Raw genomic sequence first — 23915 nt, 5'->3', positions numbered from 1 at the left:
GGGGGTTCCGTTTGAACCCTTACATTCCGTTGATATTAAGTTATTATCTTGGAAAGTTTTGTTTTTAGTTGCAATTTCTTCTGCTAGAAGAGTTTCAGAATTATCTGCTCTGCAGTGTTCTCCTCCTTATCTGGTGTTCCATGCAGATAAGGTGGTTTTACGTACTAAACCTGGTTTTCTTCCAAAAGTTGTTTCTAACAAAAACATTAACCAGGAGATTATCGTACCTTCTCTGTGTCCGAAACCAGTTTCAAAGAAGGAACGTTTGTTGCACAATTTGGATGTTGTTCGCGCTCTAAAATTCTATTTAGATGCTACAAAGGATTTTAGACAAACATCTTCCTTGTTTGTTGTTTATTCCGGTAAAAGGAGAGGTCAAAAAGCAACTTCTACCTCTCTCTCTTTTTGGATTAAAAGCATCATCAGATTGGCTTACGAGACTGCCGGACGGCAGCCTCCCGAAAGAATCACAGCTCATTCCACTAGGGCTGTGGCTTCCACATGGGCCTTCAAGAACGAGGCTTCTGTTGATCAGATATGTAGGGCAGCGACTTGGTCTTCACTGCACACTTTTACCAAATTTTACAAGTTTGATACTTTTGCTTCTTCTGAGGCTATTTTTGGGAGAAAGGTTTTGCAAGCCGTGGTGCCTTCCATTTAGGTGACCTGATTTGCTCCCTCCCTTCATCCGTGTCCTAAAGCTTTGGTATTGGTTCCCACAAGTAAGGATGACGCCGTGGACCGGACACACCTATGTTGGAGAAAACAGAATTTATGTTTACCTGATAAATTACTTTCTCCAACGGTGTGTCCGGTCCACGGCCCGCCCTGGTTTTTTTAATCAGGTCTGATAATTTATTTTCTTTAACTACAGTCACCACGGTACCATATGGTTTCTCCTATGCAAATATTCCTCCTTAACGTCGGTCGAATGACTGGGGTAGGCGGAGCCTAGGAGGGATCATGTGACCAGCTTTGCTGGGCTCTTTGCCATTTCCTGTTGGGGAAGAGAATATCCCACAAGTAAGGATGACGCCGTGGACCGGACACACCGTTGGAGAAAGTAATTTATCAGGTAAACATAAATTCTGTTTTTGCAATATTTTTTAGCATACTTAAAGGAACATGAAACTAAATATTTTTATTTCATGATCTAGGTAGAACATACAATTTTAAACTTTCCAGTTTACTTCTATTAAATTAGCTTCATTCTCTTGGTATGGTTTGTTGAAGTAGCAGCAATGCACTACTGGTTTCCTACTGAACACATGGGGGAGCCAATGACAATCGGTATATATATGCAACCACCAATCAGCAGCTAGAACCTAGGTACTTTGCTGCTCCGGAGCTTTCCTAGATAAACCTTTCAGCAAAGGATAACAAGAGAAGGAAGCAAATTAAATATTCGTAAATTGGGAAGCAGTTTAAAATTGTATGCTCTATCTAAACCATGAATGTCTAAGACTTTACAGTCCCTTTTTTAAGTTTTAGCTTTTTTAGGACTGGTGGGGCAAGTGCTAATTTTTTACTGCAGAAACCATTGAAATAAATGATTGTGTATTGTGATAATTTTCATTTATGTATTTACTTTATCAATAGTTTCATGTTATTTCCCTTGTAAATAGTAAAGATTAGGACTAGGCTATACCTTTTTGTAATTGTAACTCTTTTACAGAACCAAAAGCCTACCTCGGAGGAGATCACCATGATTGCTGACCAATTAAATATGGAAAAGGAAGTAATCCGCGTCTGGTTCTGCAATCGGCGTCAGAAAGAGAAAAGGATCAACCCCCCAAGCAGTGGTTGTTCTGTTAGCTCACCCATTAAAGCAATGTTCCCCAACCCAACATCACTGGTAAGCCTTGAGAAACAGGCTGGTTTCCTCCATGAACAGATTAGTTTCTATGTGTCGTCATAGACCATAAATGACGCATACGTTTTCTAATATAAATATATACTGTTGAGCATCTTGAGGATGCGGAATTTAATGAGCACAATGTGCTGAAGTATTTTTACCCTAATGCATACTGTGAAAAATAATTGAGAAATACCGAAAGCTAAATCTGAATTATTTTCATTGTTTGTTTTTTTTTTCCTGATTTTTTTTTTTCTCATATTGTAAATTTATTTAGCTCTTATTTCTAATTACACAGCACTTTGTTATATTGTGATTTGAGGCAAATGTTTGTTGGTTTCAGAATTCAATTTGAGAATGGACTAACATGTCTGACAAGATTCATTTGCTTGTTTTAATGTTTGCATTATATTTTCATCACACTTTCTACTGTATGTATATAAAGAGATGATTACAAAGGATTTTATGAGTAATAAACTTGTTACAAATATAATTGTTATTTGAATTTCATTTATCTAACAGTCAGACTTCACTTTTTGTATTGATATCAGGCCTGGACTCAGTATAGGGCATTACAGGGCCCCTTCCATTGGTCTAGGCCAGAGCCTGTTGCCTTAGCCGTCGCCAGTATCATTATTTGTTCATGATTCAGGGCCAGCCCTGTCCTGCCTCTCACTGTCTTGCTGTGTCTATGAAGCAGGTTAGGGAGGTCCTTCCCGGTCAGGTGTCTGTTTTTACTAAGTGGGACTACACAGACTAATGAGCAATAAGCATTTTCCATGATTTTACTTGTAAACTTTAATAGCCTCCATTTTTTTTTTTTAAATTACTTTTAAAAAAAATATTTAATTCCAAGAAATTTACAAAATGGTTACAGGAGGATGTCGCAAATTTGAAAGTTTTTGTAAATCAAACTAATACATTACACTTCAGTTTTGGGTATGGTTAAATAAGAGTGTGGGAGTGGGCTGCTCATCCTTAAAATGCCCGGGCCTGTTTTTGGTCCTAGTCTGGCTCTGATTGACTGACATCATTTTTTTTAAAGTGTCATTAAAGTTCACTTTTGTTAGATCTGAAAAAGGTTACTTTTCACTTTTTAAATTGAATGTTCCAATTCTGAATAAAAGTATCCGAGCAACCTGTCCCCAGTAAGGCTGTGTGTTTTAATCAGCCAGTAAGCAATCTACTCCTTGTGTATCTGTTATATACAGTCATGTTTTCCTAATTGTCGCAATATAAATTTAAACCTCAAATCAACCTTTTTTTTTTCTTCTTGCAATAAAATACATTTTTACAGTTTTATCACTGCCTTCATATTCCTGAATGGAGAATTTTAATTCCCATTAAAATGTTTAATTACACATAATTAAAAAACAAGATCTTTATTAATGTAGATTTTTATTTTATTTCAAAATTGACTGATTTTCCCGTCCTCTGTATCATGTGACAGCCATCAGCCAATCAGACTCATGTACACTGTGCTCAGTAGCAATTGGTGCCTCAGAAACTGTGCATATAAAGACTGTGCCTACTTTGATAATGGAAGCAAATTAAAAATTCACTTAACTGCATACTTCATCTGAACCATAAGTTTCATTTTGACTTAAGTGTCCATTTTAGGTCCGTTTATGAAATCAAATTATGAGTTATAAAACACATTAAACAATGCTCGACTGTTTTTCTTTATTTTTTTCCCCCAAATTGCAAAATGTTATCCTAATTGCAGTTTAGCATTCATTCAAACATGTAGCACTTAGATCCGCAAGAATATATGTGAAGTTGTGAATATTTCTCTGCAGAAACCTTGGCCTTCTGTCTTGGCAGTTTGGGGTTATGTCTGTTAAACATAGAACCTCCTTTTTAAGATGTATTTGCCAATTGTAATGTTTTGAAAACTCTAGATCACCCAGATTTTGGGAGCAATGGCGGCTCTGTTTCACATTGTTTCATAGCTTAATATTAAAGGGATGGTAAAACACCTTGAGATTTTTATATAAAATATTTAGTAATGCATAATGAAAGAACTTTGCAATATATTTTCATTATTTTGCTCCTTTTTTATATGATTTAGCTCTGAAAATTGAGCCATTTCTAATGGTTAGAACTTGGATTGCACCCTGCTGACTCCTCAAGACTAACTCTGCTCCATATAAGTCCCTGATTTGCTTTATCAGACAACTGCAAAACAAAGCACTGTATACAAACTTTATGACCGGGACTAGCCCTTTTTGTCTGCAGATCAAAGAAAGTAAATGTTGGGTGGAGTTTAACTATTGAAAACTAAGTGCAGTAAAAAGGATGTTCATTTATTTTAAAAACATTGACTTTGCTGATTTGTTGTTCTACAGCAAAACAATAGAAATGTCTTGTAATTAAAATGTTTATTGTTCCTTTAGATTTAAAGAAACATTTAAACACCTTGATTTTGTGTAAATCTTGTACTTTTCACCACAATACCCCAGAAAAGCCAAATAACAAAATCTGTCACCTGGGTTTTCAAAATGCAGCAAAAACTGCCTGAACTCTCTGATATATAAGGCAATACTTAAAAGGATAGGAAACCCCTAAATTATCTTTCATGGTTTGTATAGAAAATACAATTTTAAACAACTTTCCAATTTACTTCTATTATCAAATTTGCTTCTTTCTCTTGTTATCATTTGCTAAAGGAACAGCATTGCACTACTGGCAGCTTGCTGAACACATCTAGTTAGCCAATCGTAAGAGACAAATGTGTACAGGCACCAATCAGCAGTTAGCTCCCACTAGTGTATGACATGGGCGTATTCTTATTCAACAAGGGATACCAAGAGAACCAGGCACATTTGAAAACATAAGTGAATTTAAAGTGTCTTAAAATTGCATGCCGTATCTGAATCATGCAAGTTTAAAGGGACATTAAACCCAAATTTTCTATTTCATGATTCAGATAGAGAATACAATTTTAAACAACTTTCTAATATACTTCTGTTATCTAATTTGCTTCATCCTCTTGATATTCCTTCCTAAAAAAAAAGCATATCTAGATAGGCTCAGTAGATTCTGATTGGTGGCTGCACATATTTGCCTCATGTGATTGGCTCACCCATGTGCATTGATATTTCTTTAACAAAGGATATCTAAATATTGAAACAAATAAGATAATCAAAGTAAATTGGAATTTTGTTTAGAAATTGTATTCTCTGAATCATGAAATAAACATTTTGAGTTTAGTGTCCCTTTAAATTTGACTTTCATATCCCTTTAATTTATATATCTTAGAGTAATGTAGGGATTTAAATGATTTGACTATGAAATATACAAAGGAATTCACTAAAATTCAAGATGAGTCTTTTTATGGAGACAGAGGAATATACAGGAAAAAAGGGTCATCATTTTAAGATTGAAATGCCTCATTTAAAACTTGTATTTCCAATGAGTGATCCCTGAAGGATTTATTTTTAACTTAAAGGGACATTAAACCCCAACATTTTCTTTCATGATTTAGGTAGAGAATAAAATTGTAAACAACATTCACATTTACTTCTATTATCTAATTTGCGTCATTCTTTAGATATCGTTTGTTGAATAAATAGAAATAGACATTGGTGAGCCAATCGCACGAGGCATCTATGTGGAGCGACCAATCAGCAGCTACTGAGCATATCTAGATATGCTTTTCAGCAAAGAATATCAAGAGAATGAAGCAAATTAGATAATAGAAGTAAATTAGAAAGTTGTTTAAAATTGCATGCTCTATCTGAATCACAAAAGAAATGTTTTGGGTTTAATGTCCCTTTTAAGGCAATGGGTTAGTGGTAGTTTTATTAGCCTACATCTTACTTTTTAATCTAAACCAAATGTTGTAGGAAGTACCTTTTTTTAACCTTTTTCATGTAATATCTTAAGTCATATAAATTAGAGCAGAGACCTTGCATTTGTGGAGTAAACTGTGTTAGTTATTTGTACATTATGTAATATTTTAAAGGGACACTAAATAAATGCTAGATAGAATGATGCATTTTAAAGAAAAGATTAGTCTGAGAATAAAATGGAGATGCATTTTTTTTAAAAGGTTCGTTAGATGTTTAAATAAGTGTAATTATTATTATTATTATTATACTTTATTTATTAAGCGTCAACATATTCTGCAGCGCTGATGTTTTAGTGTGTATAGAACAATGGGAGCTGCCATGTTGTAACTTATGTTACCTTCTCTGCTGTGGCCAATTAGAGACAGTTATAAATAGGTCACTAGAGCAAGCAGCCAATGGTTGTGTGGAATATAAGTGATCTGCACTTCATTTCTAACAGGAACTGAAAAGCTCATGATTTTAGAATGGAATTACAGGAGACAAAATAAATAATTAAACTATATTGCAGACACATATATATCAGATCTTTCATTTTAGTGTTTAATGTCCCTATAAGGTAATCAAATAATTTTAGAAAAAGTTAAATTCTGTGTTTTGTTTTTAATTTATCGGGAGAAGAGCTCAGTAACTAAATCCCTTGCTGTAAACTTGATATCCTGCAGTGTTTTTTTTTTTTTACATTAAGATTTGGGGTGTCCATTTTGTTTAACCTTTTAAAGCCGTTATGCCGTTCTATTCCGTCATAATTAGACTGGGCTTTAAAGCCGTTATGACGGAATAGAACGTCATAGCTAACGGCTGTCCTGAAGCCGTCTGTGCTGTCAGGATTTGATCGCGGTCTGGAGGGCGTTCCTAGGGTTGTAGGGACGCCCCCCAGACGCGATCCAATAATTGAAATCTCGCGATCGTGTGGTTTCAATTTGTCTACATCGGAACAGTTGTTCCGATGTAGGCACTTTAGCTTTGACACGAAAGGGTTAACATACTATTGGTAAATATTCACCCTTTTGCTAATAGTTTTTTGTGTTAGAAGTGTAGGTTAAAAACTTAGGTATGTAATATTTAATTAGAGGTGCCATGGTTACTGTGGACTGAAATTGAGAAATACTGATTTTTTGGATCAACTAGTGGAATCCTAAAAAGGTTAAATAAATAAAAAAAAAGTTCTCTACCTGAGTACAGGGGAATTAGTTACAAGAACTAAACTCTCTTCAGCCCCAGTGACAGCTAAAGTACCTTTAAAGGTATTGTAAATACCTAGACATTTTAAGATAATAGTTGTTTTGTAATGAACAAAAAATATTCTTAAATTATTTATTTTGCACCATTTCATGTAATTTTATTTGTTAAAACTGTGAATTTTCTAATTCTCAGAGCTGTGAAAATATACTCTGCTGACCCTATCTAACCTCAATATCGTACCCTAATTGGATTTAACAGATAAGTGCAAAACAATAAACTTTATACTATCTCTAAAAGGGACAGTAAACCTAGAAATGTTAATTCTGCACTATTTGCAGAATCATGAAACCTTAACCGAGCGACACCTGTAAAACAAAGGCATTTTACTATTTAACCCCCGCAAAACTTTACTTGCCTTATTTTCCTCGCCAGCCTCTTCGGCTCCTGTCTTTTTTTTTTTTTCAAAAGCATGTCACGGACGCACTGTCTGATCACAATGTACCTGACCACACCCATTGAACTAAATGTAGCACCCTCCACTGCTGGGTAAAGCTGTTGGTCGCTGTAATTAAACAACGCGCCCATGATGCACTTTTGAGAAAAACGAGCAGAACAGGCTGGTGAGGTAAGTAAAGTTTTGGGGGGTTTAGTGCAGAATGTTGTAACATTCATGTCTGTTTACTGTCCCTTTAATTACTGAGCATAGATTGGCTCCTACAAATAAGATAACTGGTGGTTGGAATTTTTGACTATTGAAAAACATTTTAACAAATTAATGTTTAGTCTTGACTGACATGTTTTGTAATTGCATTGGTTTACTGCCCTTTTAAGAATGCCCTTCCCCTATATTCATTGGGCATTAAAGAAACATGGTTTGGGGGGCCTGTAATAGACCTTTAGGAATAGAACACACATCTACATTTTTCAGAAGTTCATAGTTGAATCTGACGCTAATCAGTGTTCTTCACTCATAAGTGTTTATGATGACAGTTTACCTTAGATGTGTATCTGCATATTCCATTCTGTTTTCCATAAACCTGTTTTTAAACAAATGACTACCAGTTCATTGCAGCTCATGTCTAATAGAAGATTTCCAAATATATTATTATCTTGATATTCTTATATTGGATTCTACCATACACCTTGCAGGAACGCACCAGGACTTTCTTGTATCCTTTGTGGCCAGAATATTGTTTCCAATCAACTTTTTGTCCTTGTAAAGAATTTTAAATGCATCTCAACATGGTGGTTTTGCCAGATGAGAAAATAGTCTGGCAGAGCATTTAAAGGGACACTGAACCCAAAAATGTTCTTTCATGATTCAGATAGAGCATGTCATTTTAAGCAACGTTCTAATTTACTCCTATTAAATTTTCTTCGTTCACTTGCTATCTTTATTTGAAAAAGAAGGCATCTAAGCTTCTTTTTTGGTGCTCTGGACAACACTTTTTTTTATTGGTGGATGAATTTATCCACCAATCAGCAAGAATAACCCAGGTAATTCACCAAAAATGGGCCTGCATCTAAACTTACATTCTTGCATTTCAAATAAAGATACCAAGAGAATTAATAAAATTTGATTATAGGAGTAAATTAGAAAGTTGCTTAAAATTGCATGCTCTATCTGAATCACAAAAGAAAAAATTTGGGTTCAGTGTCCCTTAAAGGGACACTGAACCCAATTTTTTTTTTCTTTCATGATTTAGATAGAGCATGCAATTTTAAGCCACTTTCTAATTTATTCCTATTATCAATTTTTCTTCGTTCTCTTGCTATCTTTATTTTAAAAACAAGACATCTAAGCTTTTTTTTATTCAGAACTCTGGACAGCACTTTTTTATTGGTGGATGAGTTTATCCACCAATCAGCAAGAACAACCCAGGTTGATCACCAAAAATGGGCCGGCATCTAAACTTTCTTGCATTTCAAATAAAGATACCAAGAGAATGAAGAAAATTTGATAATAGGCGTAAAATAGAAAGTTGCTTAAAATGTCATGCTCTATCTGAATCATGAAAGAAAAAATATGGGTACAGTGTCCCTTTAAGTTCTCTACAGTGTACAAGTCTGCACCTAAATGGGAGTTCTAGGAACCTTTTCCTTACCTATTCTGGTACTACGGGTGGGCGAATGTGAAGAAAGTGCAATTCGCTTGTTCGAACGAATAGTCCTGTGGACATTAGTTTGGGACACTTGAATGTTAAGAATGAAAATAAATTTAAATTCTGTAATCCAATGTTATTTCCGGTTTTCGAATGTTCATAATTAGATTGAATATACACATTCAATATTTCAAATGTATCATTCAATTTAACGAATACTATTCAGAAGTTCAATAGTACATGTGGTAAGGAATTTTGTAAATTTATACGGAAGATACAGATATATTGATTTGTATATTGAATAATTTGAATATTACATTTAAAGAGAGTATTACAAATACTATTACAAATATATTCTCTTTTTTTTTTTTATTGAATATGGCAACATTTTATTTGAATTATGCAACGTTCGAATTAGATTCCAATCAAATATTTTATTTATAGATAGCATTAGAAACACTATTACATTTAATGTATGTTAGAATGTTGGACAAACATTGGAAATTTAGAACAAACAAATGTGTTGAAATTGGTTTCATTTTTCGAATGTTGCAAAACATTTGCCCATCCCTACGTGGTACAATGGACCAAGTTGAATTATTCATGAAAGACCCTTGCCTACTGGGCAATTGTGTTGCCATTAAACAAATTGGAAATATATTTCCAAGATTTACAGAATACTGCAGTAAATCTCATCAACTTTGCAGACGTGATATCAATATATATTGTATAAATATACATTACTGCTTATTTAAAATTAATTTGTGAGTGCTGCAGAGAATCTATATGTCACTTCCTGAAGCTTTCCCCCCATTTTGTTACTTTAAAGGGATAGTCAACACCAAAATTGTTGTTGTTTAAAAAGATAGATAATTCCTTTACTACCCATTCCCCAGCGTTGCGCAACCAGCATTAACTGGCTAAAATGCAAGTCAATAGATAATAAATAGCTATGTGATCAGGGAGCAGTCTGCAGAGGCTTAGATACAAGGTAATCAGAGGATAAAAGTGTATTAATATAACCTTGTTGGTTATGCAAAACTGGGGAATGGTTAATAAAGGGATTATCTATCTTTTTAAACCATAAATATCTTGTAGCCAACTGTCCTTTAAATATCATTGTATGTGACATGAAGGGGATGAGTCTATCTGGTTTCAGTCTTTGGGTTTCTGTAAGGACCCTTTAAACAGGGGACAGACTTTTGGTGTTGTTTTTTGGTCTTGAACATTCAGTGAAAGCCACCATGATTAAAACATTGGGGCTACCCAAATATTTAGTTATTCAGATTATAAATAATCATGTGTTCTAAACATTTTTTTTTGTTTGCTATTTTACAGTTCTATTGAAATTGTGTGAATGACTATGTGTATGTATACGTGTGTGTGTGTGTGTGTGTGTATGTATATATATATATATATATATATATATATATGTGTGTGTGTGTGTGTATATATGTGTGTGTATATATATATGTGTGTATATATATATATGTGTGGTTGGTTGCTTATATTTAAAGGGACATTGTACACTAGATTTTTCTTTGCATACATGTTTTGTAGATGATCCATTTATGTAGCCCATCTTGGAGTGTTTTTGTAACAATGTATAGTTTTGCTTATTTTAACATTGTGCTGATTTTCAGACTCCTAACCAAGCACCAATGTGTTAGGTGTATACATGTGTTTACAGACTCCTCCTGGCTCCTGTTTGTTTAATCTGTCTCTTCATATTTTGTGTGTGTGGGGGGGAGTATTTGCCCATGTTTTCCCAGCCCCTTTCATTGGTTGTCCCAGGCTAACCTCATCAACTGTGCTAAGCTGAGAGCTTCTAAAAGGTTTTATACTGGTTTTCAATATCTGTGCATATTCTTCTTTATATTAGTGTCTCTTACTTGCAGTTATATGAAAATTAGTGTATACTGTCCCTTCAAAGAAATGTTTGATGCTAAGAAAGAAATTGGTTCAATGAGAAAAAAATGTATATAACATTCTTCTGAAATATAGATGAGATTTGTTCCTACTAACGTCATTTTATTTATTTTTTTAGGTCACTACACCAAGCCTTGTGACAAGTAGTGCAGCAACTACATTGACTGTGAACCCAGTTCTCCCTCTTACAAGTGCTGCTGCTATAACCAGCTTTCCTGTCCCAGGTAAAATTGATTTTTTTTTTTTTTTTTTTTTTTTGCACAAATAAGCATTAAAATGAAGTGAATTACATAACAAGGTATTTCTGAGATGACAGCAACACAAAGCCTACAAATATTGTATCTAAAGTTACTAGCAATAGACAATCAAATGACAACTAGCAGTCAATAGAGCTTAATTTTCATAGCCCTCACTGTTACCATTTACCAGTTACACCCCACAAACAGACAAATATAAACTGAAGGGCATGAGGTGTTTTATTATAGGGGTGGTTAATTTCGTAATATGTGGATGAAATAATCATTTTTTATTGTATAAGATTAACATTTATTTATAAAGTGCCAACATTTTACAAATTGCTATACTGAGGTACATTACATTTTTTTATGGTGCAAACAGTACTAGTTACAATAATCAGTAATACAAAGGTAAAGTTATACATTGCACAAATTTCTATAACAAACAATGCAAAAATCCCTTTGATATGTGAAGGCTGTAGCAGAAAGAGATAACAGCAGTTTTGCACAAGAAAAAGGGGTGCTTCCTGTCATGAGTCAGGTGAATTGATAATTGCACCTCAAAGCAATAAAGGAGTGGCTATATAAATTAGTAAATGATTGGGCAGGGGGAGGGTTGGGTGGGAAGTGCTTGAAGTGTGTATTTTTGCTGGGAAGTTGAGATGTCTAGATCTGAGGGTGAATATTTGTGAGCAGATGCAGGCTTTTATAGTGTAAAAGTTGAAAGAGTGAGGGTTGGTTGGGTCCAATTAGAGAACTTGTCCCCATGCCTTTGCAGCATATGGCCAGTGGACCCTGTTCATCTGCTGTCTGTATGTATCATTGCACACTCAGAGTGTAATGCTGCCCCCTTGAGAGAAGGACATTTCAATCAACCCGAGCAAAAGTGTTCTGGATGATTGCTCTCCTCCACAACAGAAGTGACGTAGAATATAAGAAGCGGCTGTCTGATGACTAGCATATGTGTACCTGCACGGGAATGGCTCCGAAGCAGCTAACACTGCTTAATGCATGGAGCCCTAAGTTTCTTTGCTAGGAAGTAATATGTCTGTCTTTAGATCTGTTATAAGATAAGTGTCTGAGTCTCATTAGTGCTTAATTCCTCTTTCCTAAGATAAGGTGAGTCCACAGAATTGTCAATTACTGTTGGGAATATCACTCCTGGCCAATAGGAGGAGGCAAAGAGCACCACAACCAAGCTGTTAAAGTGAATGTAAATTTTGATGCTAAAGTGCCCGGTTTTTAAAAATTTGATTAAAAACAGGGGCACTTTAATTCATCAAAATTTACATTTCACTCGTAAAGAAATACTTACCTTTTAATCTTGATAGCATCTCCAGCTTCCTCCAGTCATCGCAAGCCATTTCTGATGTCATCCTCCAATCACGGCTTCCCCCTCGGGGGAATCCATGTCTGATTCACCGCCGTGATTGGATGAAGCTGGATTCCTCATTTTAGACCCAGGAAGAGGCTTTGCGACGGGTGGAGGAAGCTGGAGCGGCTGTCAAGATTAAAAGTTAAGTTTTTTTTCACAACAGGAGTGAAATGTAAATTTTGATGATTTAAAGTGCCCCTGTTTTTAATCAAATTTTTAAAAGCTGGGCACTTTAGCATAAAAATTTACATTCACTTTAAGTATCACTTCCCTTCCCACAATCCCCAGTCATTCTCTTTGCCTTCGGTGCAAGGAGGTGAAGTTTTGGTGTCTGAAGAGATTTACTTCAATCAAGACTTTTTTTATTTTAAAAGCCAGAGTAGGTTTGCTCTAAACTCTCCTTTCAAGATGGGTTTAGACGTACTCAACGTTAGTCTCTTCAGTAGGACGGTGGTGGCTTTTAAGCAGTTAGGAACTTGTGGGGTGGGCCTCACTGCGTTTTCCTAACATGTTGCTGCCCGTGTAGAAAGCCAGAGTAGGTTTACTCTGTCCTTTCTTTTATCTACAGGTCTCTGTGAGGAGTGGCATCCTCACATACTGGGTAAGCTGTCCTCCTGCCAGACGGCTAGATGCAGGTAAGTGCTTTAGTTCTTCTAAGTTGGGAGACTAGCACTGGGGAAGGTTATGCTGTGCCTGAGGTAAATCACTGCAAAATAGAACAAGCAATCCTGAGTTTAATTCCCTCATATTAAAGGGACAGTCTAGGCCAAAAAAAACTTTCATGATTCAGATAGAGCATGTCATTTTAAACAATTTTCCAATTTACTTTTATCACCAATTTTGCTTTGTTCTCTTGGTATTCTTAGTTGAAAGCTTAACCTAGGAGGTTCATATGCTAATTTCTTAGACCTCGAAGGCCACTTCTTTTCAGAATTCATTTTAACAGTTTTTAACCACTAGAGGGTGTTAGTTCATGTATTTCATATAGATAACACTGTGCTCGTGCACGTGAAGTTATCTGGGAGCAGGCACTGATTGGCTAAACTGCAAGTCTGTCAAAAGAACTGAAATAAGGTGGCTGTTTGCAGAGGCTTAGATACAAGTTAATCACAGAGGTTAAAAGTATATTAATATAACTGTGTTGGTTATGCAAAACTGGGGAATGGGTAATAAAGGGATTATCTATCTTTTAAAACAATAAAAATTCTGGTGTAGGCTGTCCCTTTAAACATTTACCTGCCATATTTATTGGGACAGTTATATAATCCTTTGTGAAAGGATTTTATTAGGCAGCGGCAGGCACTGATATATGTGTGAGATGTAATTGTTCCTGTGTAGGGGAATCTTTCCCTGAGGCTGTAATGATGTGCACTTTCTTTTATTTCTGCTCTGCAGTTTATTCACCCCACTGTTGTACAGTGGTATGTTTGTGTTGGGATGGAGACTGTTTTTTTTTTTAGAGTGTACAGCGTAAAACAAAAACCCTGGTTAGAATTTTATGAACTTCTGTTTTAATGGGTTTGTTGTGAGACGTTTTCCTTTAGTTGCGCATTTCTTACTCCATGTCGCTCCGCCTCCTCTGTCAGAGAAGGGAGCGCGCGCCATTTTTGGCTGTCTTTAGAGACTGATGTTATGACCCCGCCTCCATCCTTAATATTTTCGGAGCGGCTTTTTTTGTCTGCGCTCTGAGGGGTTTTAGAAGATGATATACAGCGTTAGCCTTTCGGCTCTCTGGTCTTACAAGAAAAAGTGTTTGATGCGCTCATGATGTTTTTCTGTCATTGGGAATGACAGGGCCATGCTGCTGCTGTGAAATAGCTGCGTTATGTGCGCACATTGACAGTTTAAATTAAGAGGAAAGTAAGCCCAACAGTGGAGAGGACTAAAACTCTTGAGATATCTATTTCATTATTGTCTTTTACTGATTTAAGGGAATTGGGGTAATCAGGTATTACAAACACCCTATATATTTAGGCGAACTGTTTGAAGGCAAACCTCCATGCACTTAAAGTGACAGTGCTCAATTTTAAGTGGGTTTTTTTTTGCAATTTTTACAAACCTCTATACTCTTAAAGTGATGGTGTTCATTTTCAAGTATATTATAATTATAGCAAATATAATTTTTTAGCCTCATATCTCTCAGGATGATGCTGTTTAGGCAATGCCACAGTTTTCTCCTCAATCGTTCCAAAACTTTTATGGTGTCACATGCAGTGCCCTGCGGTTCCTTAATCTCCTAGAGGAGTTATTTGCCTGCAGAATTTGCTGCCCAGGTATCTTCTGTGGTATGTCTGGCATTATCTGCTTTTCCTTTACTAAAGGGAAATCGCAAGAGGAATATTAGAGATTCAGATAGTAAGGTTTCTGTACCTCCTACTGCTACACTGGTTGCCTTCTTCATAGGTCTGATGAGGATATGTCAGTAGCCTCTGAGGGTGAAATCTCAGATTCGGTCAGTATAATCCCTTCATCTGATGCTGAAGTAGTATCATTCAGATTTGAGCTTGAATACCTTTTGTGTATGGTTAAGGAGGTTTTGGCTACTTTGGAACGACTCCTATACGTATGTCGTCGTCAACCCTAAGAATCTAGTAACCTTTATAAGTACTAGGGTTCCTCTGTGGAAGTTTTTCCTGTTCCAGGCCGTGCTCCGTCCAGGAGATTTTTCACAGGAATGCGAGAAGTCAGGTTTTCTTTTTTCCCATGTTTCCTGATGTTTCCTGTCGCTGTCTCCATTAAATATCAGGGCGCACGGTGCCTAAAGTAGTAGGGCATTTCTACTCTGGCTAAGAGAACTATGATTCCTAGAAAGAATAGTTTTTATTTTCAGGATCAATGGACTAAGCTGGTGGCTTACATGGAAGCTTGTATGGCCTCTGTGTCAAAGGCAGCATCTTATTGGTGTGATGCCTTGTCTGATTCCAATTTGGTAGATTCCTTTGGCAAAGTTCCAGTGCAGAATTAAGGCTCTTAAGCTAGCCATTTCTTTTATTTCTGATGCTAACATGCTAGTTTTTCAGCCGGGAGCCAAGATATCTGGCTTTGATGTGCTAGCCCGCGGGGCATTGTGGATAGTGGATTTTCCCTCTGAGTCTAATTTTCTGGTGCATCCGTAGAAGGGTAAGACCCTGGTTTGGTCCTGATCTGACAGGAATAGCTCTGATATTACGGGTGGAAAAGTTTTTTTTTTTCTACCATAAGACTAGATGAATAGATCTAAGGGAGTTTGTCTCCAATCCGGGATCGGTCCAAGTGGGGGATTGAATCTCTGTCTTCAACCATGGATTCAAGATATCCCAGATAGGCTGTGGACATAGTACCTCAGGGTTACTAAATAGTAGTCATTCTTTCTCCCTGAGGCAGGTTCCACTTCTCAATTTTATCTGCAGCCCAGATAACAGTGAGACATTTTTGTAGTACATTTGGGACTTCTCTTCCCTGTAAGTGATAGTTCTAGTTTCTGTAAGGGAACAGGGTCTATGATTTTATTCATTCCTGTTTGTGGTTCCCGAAAAAGAGGGAATTTTTCGTCCTATGGTAGAAATATAGTGTTTCAACAAGTTGTCTCAGGATACTGTTCTCCAAATGGAAACCAGTGGTTTCATTCTTCCTTTGGTCTAGGAGGGTCAGTTTATGGTTACTATATACCTGGAGGACGGGTATTTTCAAGTTCCTGAGTTTTGCCTTTCTGTCAAAGACTGTCAGTTTGTGGCTCTTCCCTTTGGCCTTACCATTGCTCTGAGGGGATTATTTTGGCAGTGATCAAGTTTCGGGGGAATTGCTGTGGTGCCCTTCCTAGACGTCATAATGGTTCAGACGCGATCTTTTTAACAAGCAAACTCTCATACAGAGATCTTGTTGGTTTTCCCTCAGATGGAAGTGACTCTGAAAATGAGTTCCCTTGCTCCAGCTATGGTCTTAAGGACCATATTAGTTTCCCGATCTCTGAAAATATTTTTGACAAAGGTAAAAAAAAAGAGGATTCTTCCTCTTGTTTCTTTCGGCACTCTATTGTTTGGCCTTCAGTGGTTCAATGTATGGAGGTAATTAGTCTGATGATTGCTTCCTTAGACATCATCCCTTTGCTCGATTCCATCTGAGAGTCTACTGTTATATATGTTCAGATAGCAGTGCTCTTAAATTCTATCTACAGGCGACTAAGGATTTTCACCAGTCTTCTGTCCTGTTCATTGTTTTCTCTGGGAAATGTAAAGGTTGGAAAGCTTCTGCTACTTCTTTTACTCTCTGGTTGAGAAGTATAATTTGCTTGACTTATGAGACGGCTGTCTCCTCTACATGGGCTGTCTCCTCTACATGGGCTGTCTCCTCTACATGGGCTTTCAAAGATGAAGCTTTTGTGGAACATTTTGCAAGGCTGCAACTTGGTTTTCATTACATACATTTGCCTCGGCTGAGATTCTTTTGGGAGAAAGGTTCTTCAAGCAGTGGTGCCTTCTGTTTAGGTTTTCGGTCTTGTCCCTCCCTAATCATCGGTGTCCTCTAGCTTGGGTATTGGTTCCCAACAGTAATTGATGATTCTGTGGACTTAACGTATCTTAGGAAAGAAAACAAAATTTATGCTTGTTTGATAAATTTATTTCCGTTTACGGTGAGTCCACAGCCCGCCCTTTATTTTAAGACAGTTATTTTAACTTTAATCTCAGGCACCTCTACACCTTGTGTTATTTCCTTTTCTTTCATGTAATTAGCAAGAGTCCATGAGCTAGTGACGTATGGGATATACATTCCTCCCAGGAGGGGCAAAGTTTCCCAAACCTCAAAATGCCTATAAGTACACCCCTCACCACACCCACAATTCAGTTTTACAAACTTTGCCTCCTATGGAGGTGGTGAAGTAAGTTTGTGCTAGATTCTACGTTGATATGCGCTCCGCAGCAGGTTGGAGCCCGGTTTTCCTCTCAGCGTGCAGTGAATGTCAGAGGGATGTGAGGAGAGTATTGCCTATTTTGAATGCAGTGATCTCCTTCTACGGGGTCTATTTCATAGGTTCTCTGTTATCGGTCGTAGAGATTCATCTCTTACCTCCCTTTTCAGATCGACGATATACTCTTATTTATATACCATTACCTCTGCTGATTTTCGTTTCAGTACTGGTTTGGCTTTCTACAAACATGTAGATGAGTGTCCTGGGGTAAGTAAGTCTTATTTTCTGTGACACTCTAAGCTATGGTTGGGCACTTTGTTTATAAAGTTCTAAATATATGTATTCAAACATTTATTTGCCTTGACTCAGAATGTTCAACATTCATTATTTTCAGACAGTCAGTTTCATATTTGGGATAATGCATTTGAATCATTTTTTCTTACCTTAAAAAATTTGACTTTTTTTTCCTGTGGGCTGTTAGGCTCGCGGGGGCTGAAAATGCTTCATTTCTCCAACATAGGTGTGTCCGGTCCACGGCGTCATCCTTACTTGTGGGATATTCTCTTCCCCAACAGGAAATGGCAAAGAGCCCAGCAAAGCTGGTCACATGATCCCTCCTAGGCTCCGCCTACCCCAGTCATTCTCTTTGCCATTGCACAGGCAACATCTCCACGGAGATGGCTAAGAGTTTTTTGGTGTTTAAATGAAGATTTTTCTGACAGAGGCCAGAAAATCAAAACTTCTAAGCTCTTGTCAAGTACTTCATTCTGTTCTTCTTCCTTCCATAGCGCAGTGCATGGAAGTAATAGGTTTGATGGTTGCGGCAATGGACATAGTTCCTTTTGCACAAATTCATCTAAGACCATTACAACTGTGCATGCTCAGACAGTGGAATGGGGATTATACAGACTTGTCTCCGACGATCCAAGTAGATCAAAGAACCAGAGATTCACTCCGTTGGTGGCTGAACCTGGACAACCTGTCACAGGGAATGAGCTTCCGCAGACCAGAGTGGGTCATTGTCACGACCGACGCCAGTCTGGTGGGCTGGGGCGCGGTCTGGGAACCCCTGAAAGCTCAGGGTCTATGGTCTCAGGAAGAATCTCTTTTCCCGATAAACATTCTGGAACTGAGAGCGATATTCAATGCTCTCAAAGCTTGGCCTCAACTAGCAAAGGCCAAATTCATAAGGTTTCAATCAGACAACATGACGACTGTTGCATACATCAACCATCAGGGGGGAACAAGGAGTTCCCTGGCGATGGAGGAAGTGACCAAAATAATTCAATGGGCGGAGGATCACTCCTGCCACTTGTCTGCAATCCACATTCCAGGAGTGGAAAATTGGGAAGCGGATTTTCTGAGTCGTCAGACTTTCCATCCGGGGGAGTGGGAACTCCATCCGGAAATCTTTGCCCAAATAACTCAATTATGGGGCATTCCAGACATGGACCTGATGGCGTCTCGTCAGAACTTCAAGGTTCCTTGCTACGGGTCCAGATCCAGGGATCCCAAGGCGACTCTAGTAGATGCACTGATAGCGCCTTGGACCTTCAACCTAGCTTATGTATTCCCACCGTTTCCTCTCATTCCCAGGCTGGTAGCCAGGATCAATCAGGAGAGGGCTTCGGTGATCTTGATAGCTCCTGCGTGGCCACGCAGAACTTGGTATGCAGACCTGGTGAATATGTCATCGGCTCCACCATGGAAGCTACCTTTGAGACAGGACCTTCTTGTTCAAGGTCCATTCGAACATCCGAATCTGGCTTCACTCCAACTGACTGCTTGGAGATTGAACGCTTGATTTTATCAAAGCGTGGGTTTTCAGATTCTGTCATTGATACTCTTGTCCAGGCTAGAAAGCCTGTAACTAGGAAAATTTACCATAAAATATGGAAATAATATATCTGTTGGTGTGAATCTAAAGGATTCCCATGGAACAAGATAAAAATTCCTAAGATTCTATCCTTTCTACAAGAGGGTTTGGAGAAAGGATTATCTGCAAGTTCTTTGAAGGGACAGATTTCTGCTTTATCTGTTTTACTTCACAAAAAGCTGGCGGCTGTGCCAGATGTTCAAGCTTTTGTTCAGGCTCTGGTTAGAATCAAGCCTGTTTACAAACCTTTGACTCCTCCTTGGAGTCTCAATTTAGTTCTTTCAGTTCTTCAAGGGGTTCCGTTTGAACCCTTACATTCCGTAGATATTAAGTTACTATCTTGGAAAGTTTTGTTTTTGGTTGCAATTTCTTCTGCTAGAAGAGTTTCAGAGTTATCTGCTCTGCAGTGTTCTCCTCCTTATCTGGTGTTCCATGCAGATAAGGTGGTTTTGCGTACTAAACCTGGTTTTCTTCCGAAAGTTGTTTCTAACAAAAACATTAACCAGGAGATAGTTGTGCCTTCTTTGTGTCCGAATCCAGTTTCAAAGAAGGAACGTTTGTTACACAATTTGGATGTAGTTCGTGCTCTAAAATTCTATTTAGAGGCTACAAAGGATTTCAGACAAACATCTTCTTTGTTTGTTGTTTATTCTGGTAAAAGGAGAGGTCAAAAAGCAACTTCTACCTCTCTCTCTTTTTGGCTTAAAAGCATCATCCGATTGGCTTATGAGACTGCCGGACGGCAGCCTCCTGAAAGAATCACAGCTCACTCCACTAGGGCTGTGGCTTCCACATGGGCCTTCAAGAACGAGGCTTCTGTTGATCAGATATGTAAGGCAGCGACTTGGTCTTCACTGCACACTTTTACCAAATTTTACAAATTTGATACTTTTGATTCTTCTGAGGCTATTTTTGGGAGAAAGGTTTTGCAAGCCGTGGTGCCTTCCATCTAGGTGACCTGATTTGCTCCCTCCCATCATCCGTGTCCTAAAGCTTTGGTATTGGTTCCCACAAGTAAGGATGACGCCGTGGACCGGACACACCTATGTTGGAGAAAACAGAATTTATGCTTACCTGATAAATTACTTTCTCCAACGGTGTGTCCGGTCCACGGCCCGCCCTGGTTTTTTTTAATCAGGTCTGATGAATTATTTTCTCTAACTACAGTCACCACGGTATCATATGATTTCTCCTATGCATATTCCTCCTTTACGTCGGTCGAATGACTGGGGTAGGCGGAGCCTAGGAGGGATCATGTGACCAGCTTTGCTGGGCTCTTTGCCATTTCCTGTTGGGGAAGAGAATATCCCACAAGTAAGGATGACGCCGTGGACCGGACACACCGTTGGAGAAAGTAATTTATCAGGTAAGCATAAATTCTATTTTTATTGCGTCATTCTTGGCGTGGACTTTTTTGGCGCAAAAAATCTTTTCTGTTTCCGGCGTCATACGTGTCGCCGGAAGTTGCGTCATTTTTTACGTCCTTTTGCGCCAAAAATGTCGGCGTTCCGGATGTGGCGTCATTTTTGGCGCCAAAAAGCATTTAGGTGCCAAATAATGTGGGCGTCTAATTTGGCGCTAAAAAATATGGGCGTCGCTTTTGTCTCCACATTATTTCAGTCTCAAATTTTCTTTGCTTCTGGTTGCTAGAAGCTTGTTTATTGGCATTTTTTCCCATTCCTGAAACTGTCATTTAAGGAATTTGATCAATTTTGCTTTATATGTTGTTTTTTCTCTTACATATTGCAAGATGTCTCACGTTGCATCTGAGTCAGAAGATACTTCAGGAAAATCGCTGTCTAGTGCTGGAACTACCAAAGCTAAGTGTATCTGCTATAAACTTTTGGTAGCTATTCCTCCAGCTGTTGTTTGTATTAATTGTCATGACAAACTTGTTAATGCAGATAATATTTCCTTTAGTAATGTACCATTACCTGTTGCAGTTCCATCAACATCTAAGGTTCAGAATGTTCCTGATAACATAAGAGATTTTGTTTCTGAATCCATCAAGAAGGCTATGTCTGTTATTCCTCCTTCTAGTAAACATAAAAAATCTTTTAAAACTTCTCTTTCTACAGATGAATTTTTAAATGAACATCATCATTCTGATTCTGATGACTCTTCTGGTTCAGAGGATTCTGTCTCAGAGATTGATGCTGATAAATCTTCATATTTATTTAAAATGGAATTTATTCGTTCTTTACCTAAAGAAGTACTAATTGCTTTAGAAATTGAGGATTCTGGTCCTCTTGATACTAATTCTAAACGTTTAGATAAGGTCTTTAAATCTCCTGTGGTTATTCCAGAAGTTTTTCCTGTTCCTAATGCTATTTCTAAAGTAATTTCCAAAGAATGGGATAAATTGGGTAATTCATTTACTCCTTCTAAACGTTTTAAGCAATTATATCCTGTGCCGTCTGACAGATTAGAATTTTGGGACAAAATCCCTAGAGTTGATGGGGCTATTTCTACCCTTGCTAAACGTACTACTATTCCTACGTCAGATGGTACTTCGTTTAAGGATCCTTTAGATAGGAAAATTGAATCCTTTCTAAGAAAAGCTTATCTGTGTTCAGGTAATCTTCTTAGACCTGCTATATCATTGGCTGATGTTGCTGCAGCTTCAACTTTTTGGTTGGAAACTTTAGCGCAACAAGTAACAGATCATGATTCTCATAATATTATTATTCTTCTTCAACATGCTAATAATTTTATCTGTGATGCCATTTTTGATATTATCAGAGTTGATGTCAGTTTTATGTCTCTAGCTATTTTAGCTAGAAGAGCTTTATGGCTTAAAACTTGGAATGCTGATATGGCTTCTAAATCAACTCTACTTTCCATTTCTTTCCAGGGTAACAAATTATTTGGTTCTCAGTTGGATTCTATTATCTCAACTGTTACTGGTGGGAAAGGAACTTTTTTACCACAGGATAAAAAATCTAAGGGTAAGAACAGGGCTAATAATCGTTTTCGTTCCTTTCGTTTCAACAAAGAACAAAAGCCTGATCCTTCATCCTCAGGAGCAGTTTCAGTTTGGAAACCATCTCCAGTCTGGAATAAATCCAAGCCTTCTAGAAAGGCAAAGCCAGCTTCTAAGTCCACATGAAGGTGCGGCCCTCATTCCAGCTCAGCTGGTAGGGGGCAGGTTACGTTTTTTCAAAGAAATTTGGATCAATTCTGTTCACAATCTTTGGATTCAGAACATTGTTTCAGAAGGGTACAGAATTGGTTTCAAGATGAGACCTCCTGCAAAGAGATTTTTTCTTTCCCGTGTCCCAGTAAATCCAGTGAAAGCTCAAGCATTTCTGAATTGTGTTTCAGATCTAGAGTTGGCTGGAGTAATTATGCCAGTTCCAGTTCTGGAACAGGGGATGGGGTTTTATTCAAATCTCTTCATTGTACCAAAGAAGGAGAATTCCTTCAGACCAGTTCTGGATCTAAAAATATTGAATCGTTATGTAAGGATACCAACGTTCAAAATGGTAACTGTAAGGACTATCTTGCCCTTTGTTCAGCAAGGGCATTATACGTCCACAATAGATTTACAGGATGCATATCTGCATATTCCGATTCATCCAGATCATTATCAGTTCCTGAGATTCTCTTTTCTGGACAAGCATTACCAGTTTGTGGCTCTGCCGTTTGGCCTAGCTACAGCTCCAAGAATTTTTACAAAGGTTCTCAGTGCCCTTCTGTCTGTAATCAGAGAACAGGGTATTGTGGTATTTCCTTATTTGGACGATATCTTGGTACTTGCTCAGTCTTTACATTTAGCAGAATCTCATACAAATCGACTTGTGTTGTTTCTTCAAGATCATGGTTGGAGCATCAATTCACCAAAAAGTTCATTGATTCCTCAGACAAGGGTAACCTTTCTGGGTTTCCAGATAGATTCAGTGTCCATGACTCTGTCTTTAACAGACAAGAGACGTCTAAAATTGATCTCAGCTTGTCGAAACCTTCAGTCACAATCATTCCCTTCGGTAGCCTTATGCATGGAAATTCTAGGTCTTATGACTGCTGCATCGGACGCGATCCCCTTTGCTCGTTTTCACATGCGACCTCTTCAGCTCTGTATGCTGAATCAATGGTGCAAGGATTACACAAAGATATCTCAATTAATATCTTTAAAACCGATTGTACGACACTCTCTAACGTGGTGGACAGATCACCATCGTTTAATTCAGGGGGCTTCTTTTGTGCTTCCGACCTGGACTGTAATTTCAACAGATGCAAGTCTCACAGGTTGGGGAGCTGTGTGGGGATCTCTGACCGCACAAGGAGTTTGGGAATCTCAGGAGGTGAGATTACCGATCAATATTTTGGAACTCCGTGCAATTTTCAGAGCTCTTCAGTCTTGGCCTCTTCTGAAGAGAGAATCGTTCATTTGTTTTCAGACAATGTCACAACTGTGGCATACATCAATCATCAAGGAAGGACTCACAGTCCTCTGGCTATGAAAGAAGTATCTCAAATTTTGGTTTGGGCGGAATCCAGCTCCTGTCTAATCTCTGCAGTTCATATCCCAGGTATAGACAATTGGGAAGCGGATTATCTCAGTCGCCAAACGTTGCATCCGGGCGAATGGTCTCTTCACCCAGAGGTATTTCTTCAGATT

General features: G+C 37.9%; 1 protein-coding gene across 1 annotated transcript in view; it reads left to right on the top strand.

The window, feature by feature from the left end:
- POU2F1 (POU class 2 homeobox 1) overlaps positions 1-23915 on the top strand; it is a 215046-nt gene that overhangs the window by 142424 nt on the left and 48707 nt on the right. The window contains exons 7-8 of the mRNA XM_053705861.1: positions 1676-1855; positions 11041-11146. Coding sequence (XP_053561836.1) covers positions 1676-1855; positions 11041-11146 — 286 coding nt within the window. The remainder of the gene's footprint in view (positions 1-1675; positions 1856-11040; positions 11147-23915) is intronic.

Source organism: Bombina bombina, chromosome 3 (assembly GCF_027579735.1).
Source record: "Bombina bombina isolate aBomBom1 chromosome 3, aBomBom1.pri, whole genome shotgun sequence".
Classification (NCBI taxonomy): Eukaryota; Metazoa; Chordata; class Amphibia; order Anura; family Bombinatoridae; genus Bombina; species Bombina bombina.
This window is presented reverse-complemented; position numbering and strand designations above follow the sequence as displayed.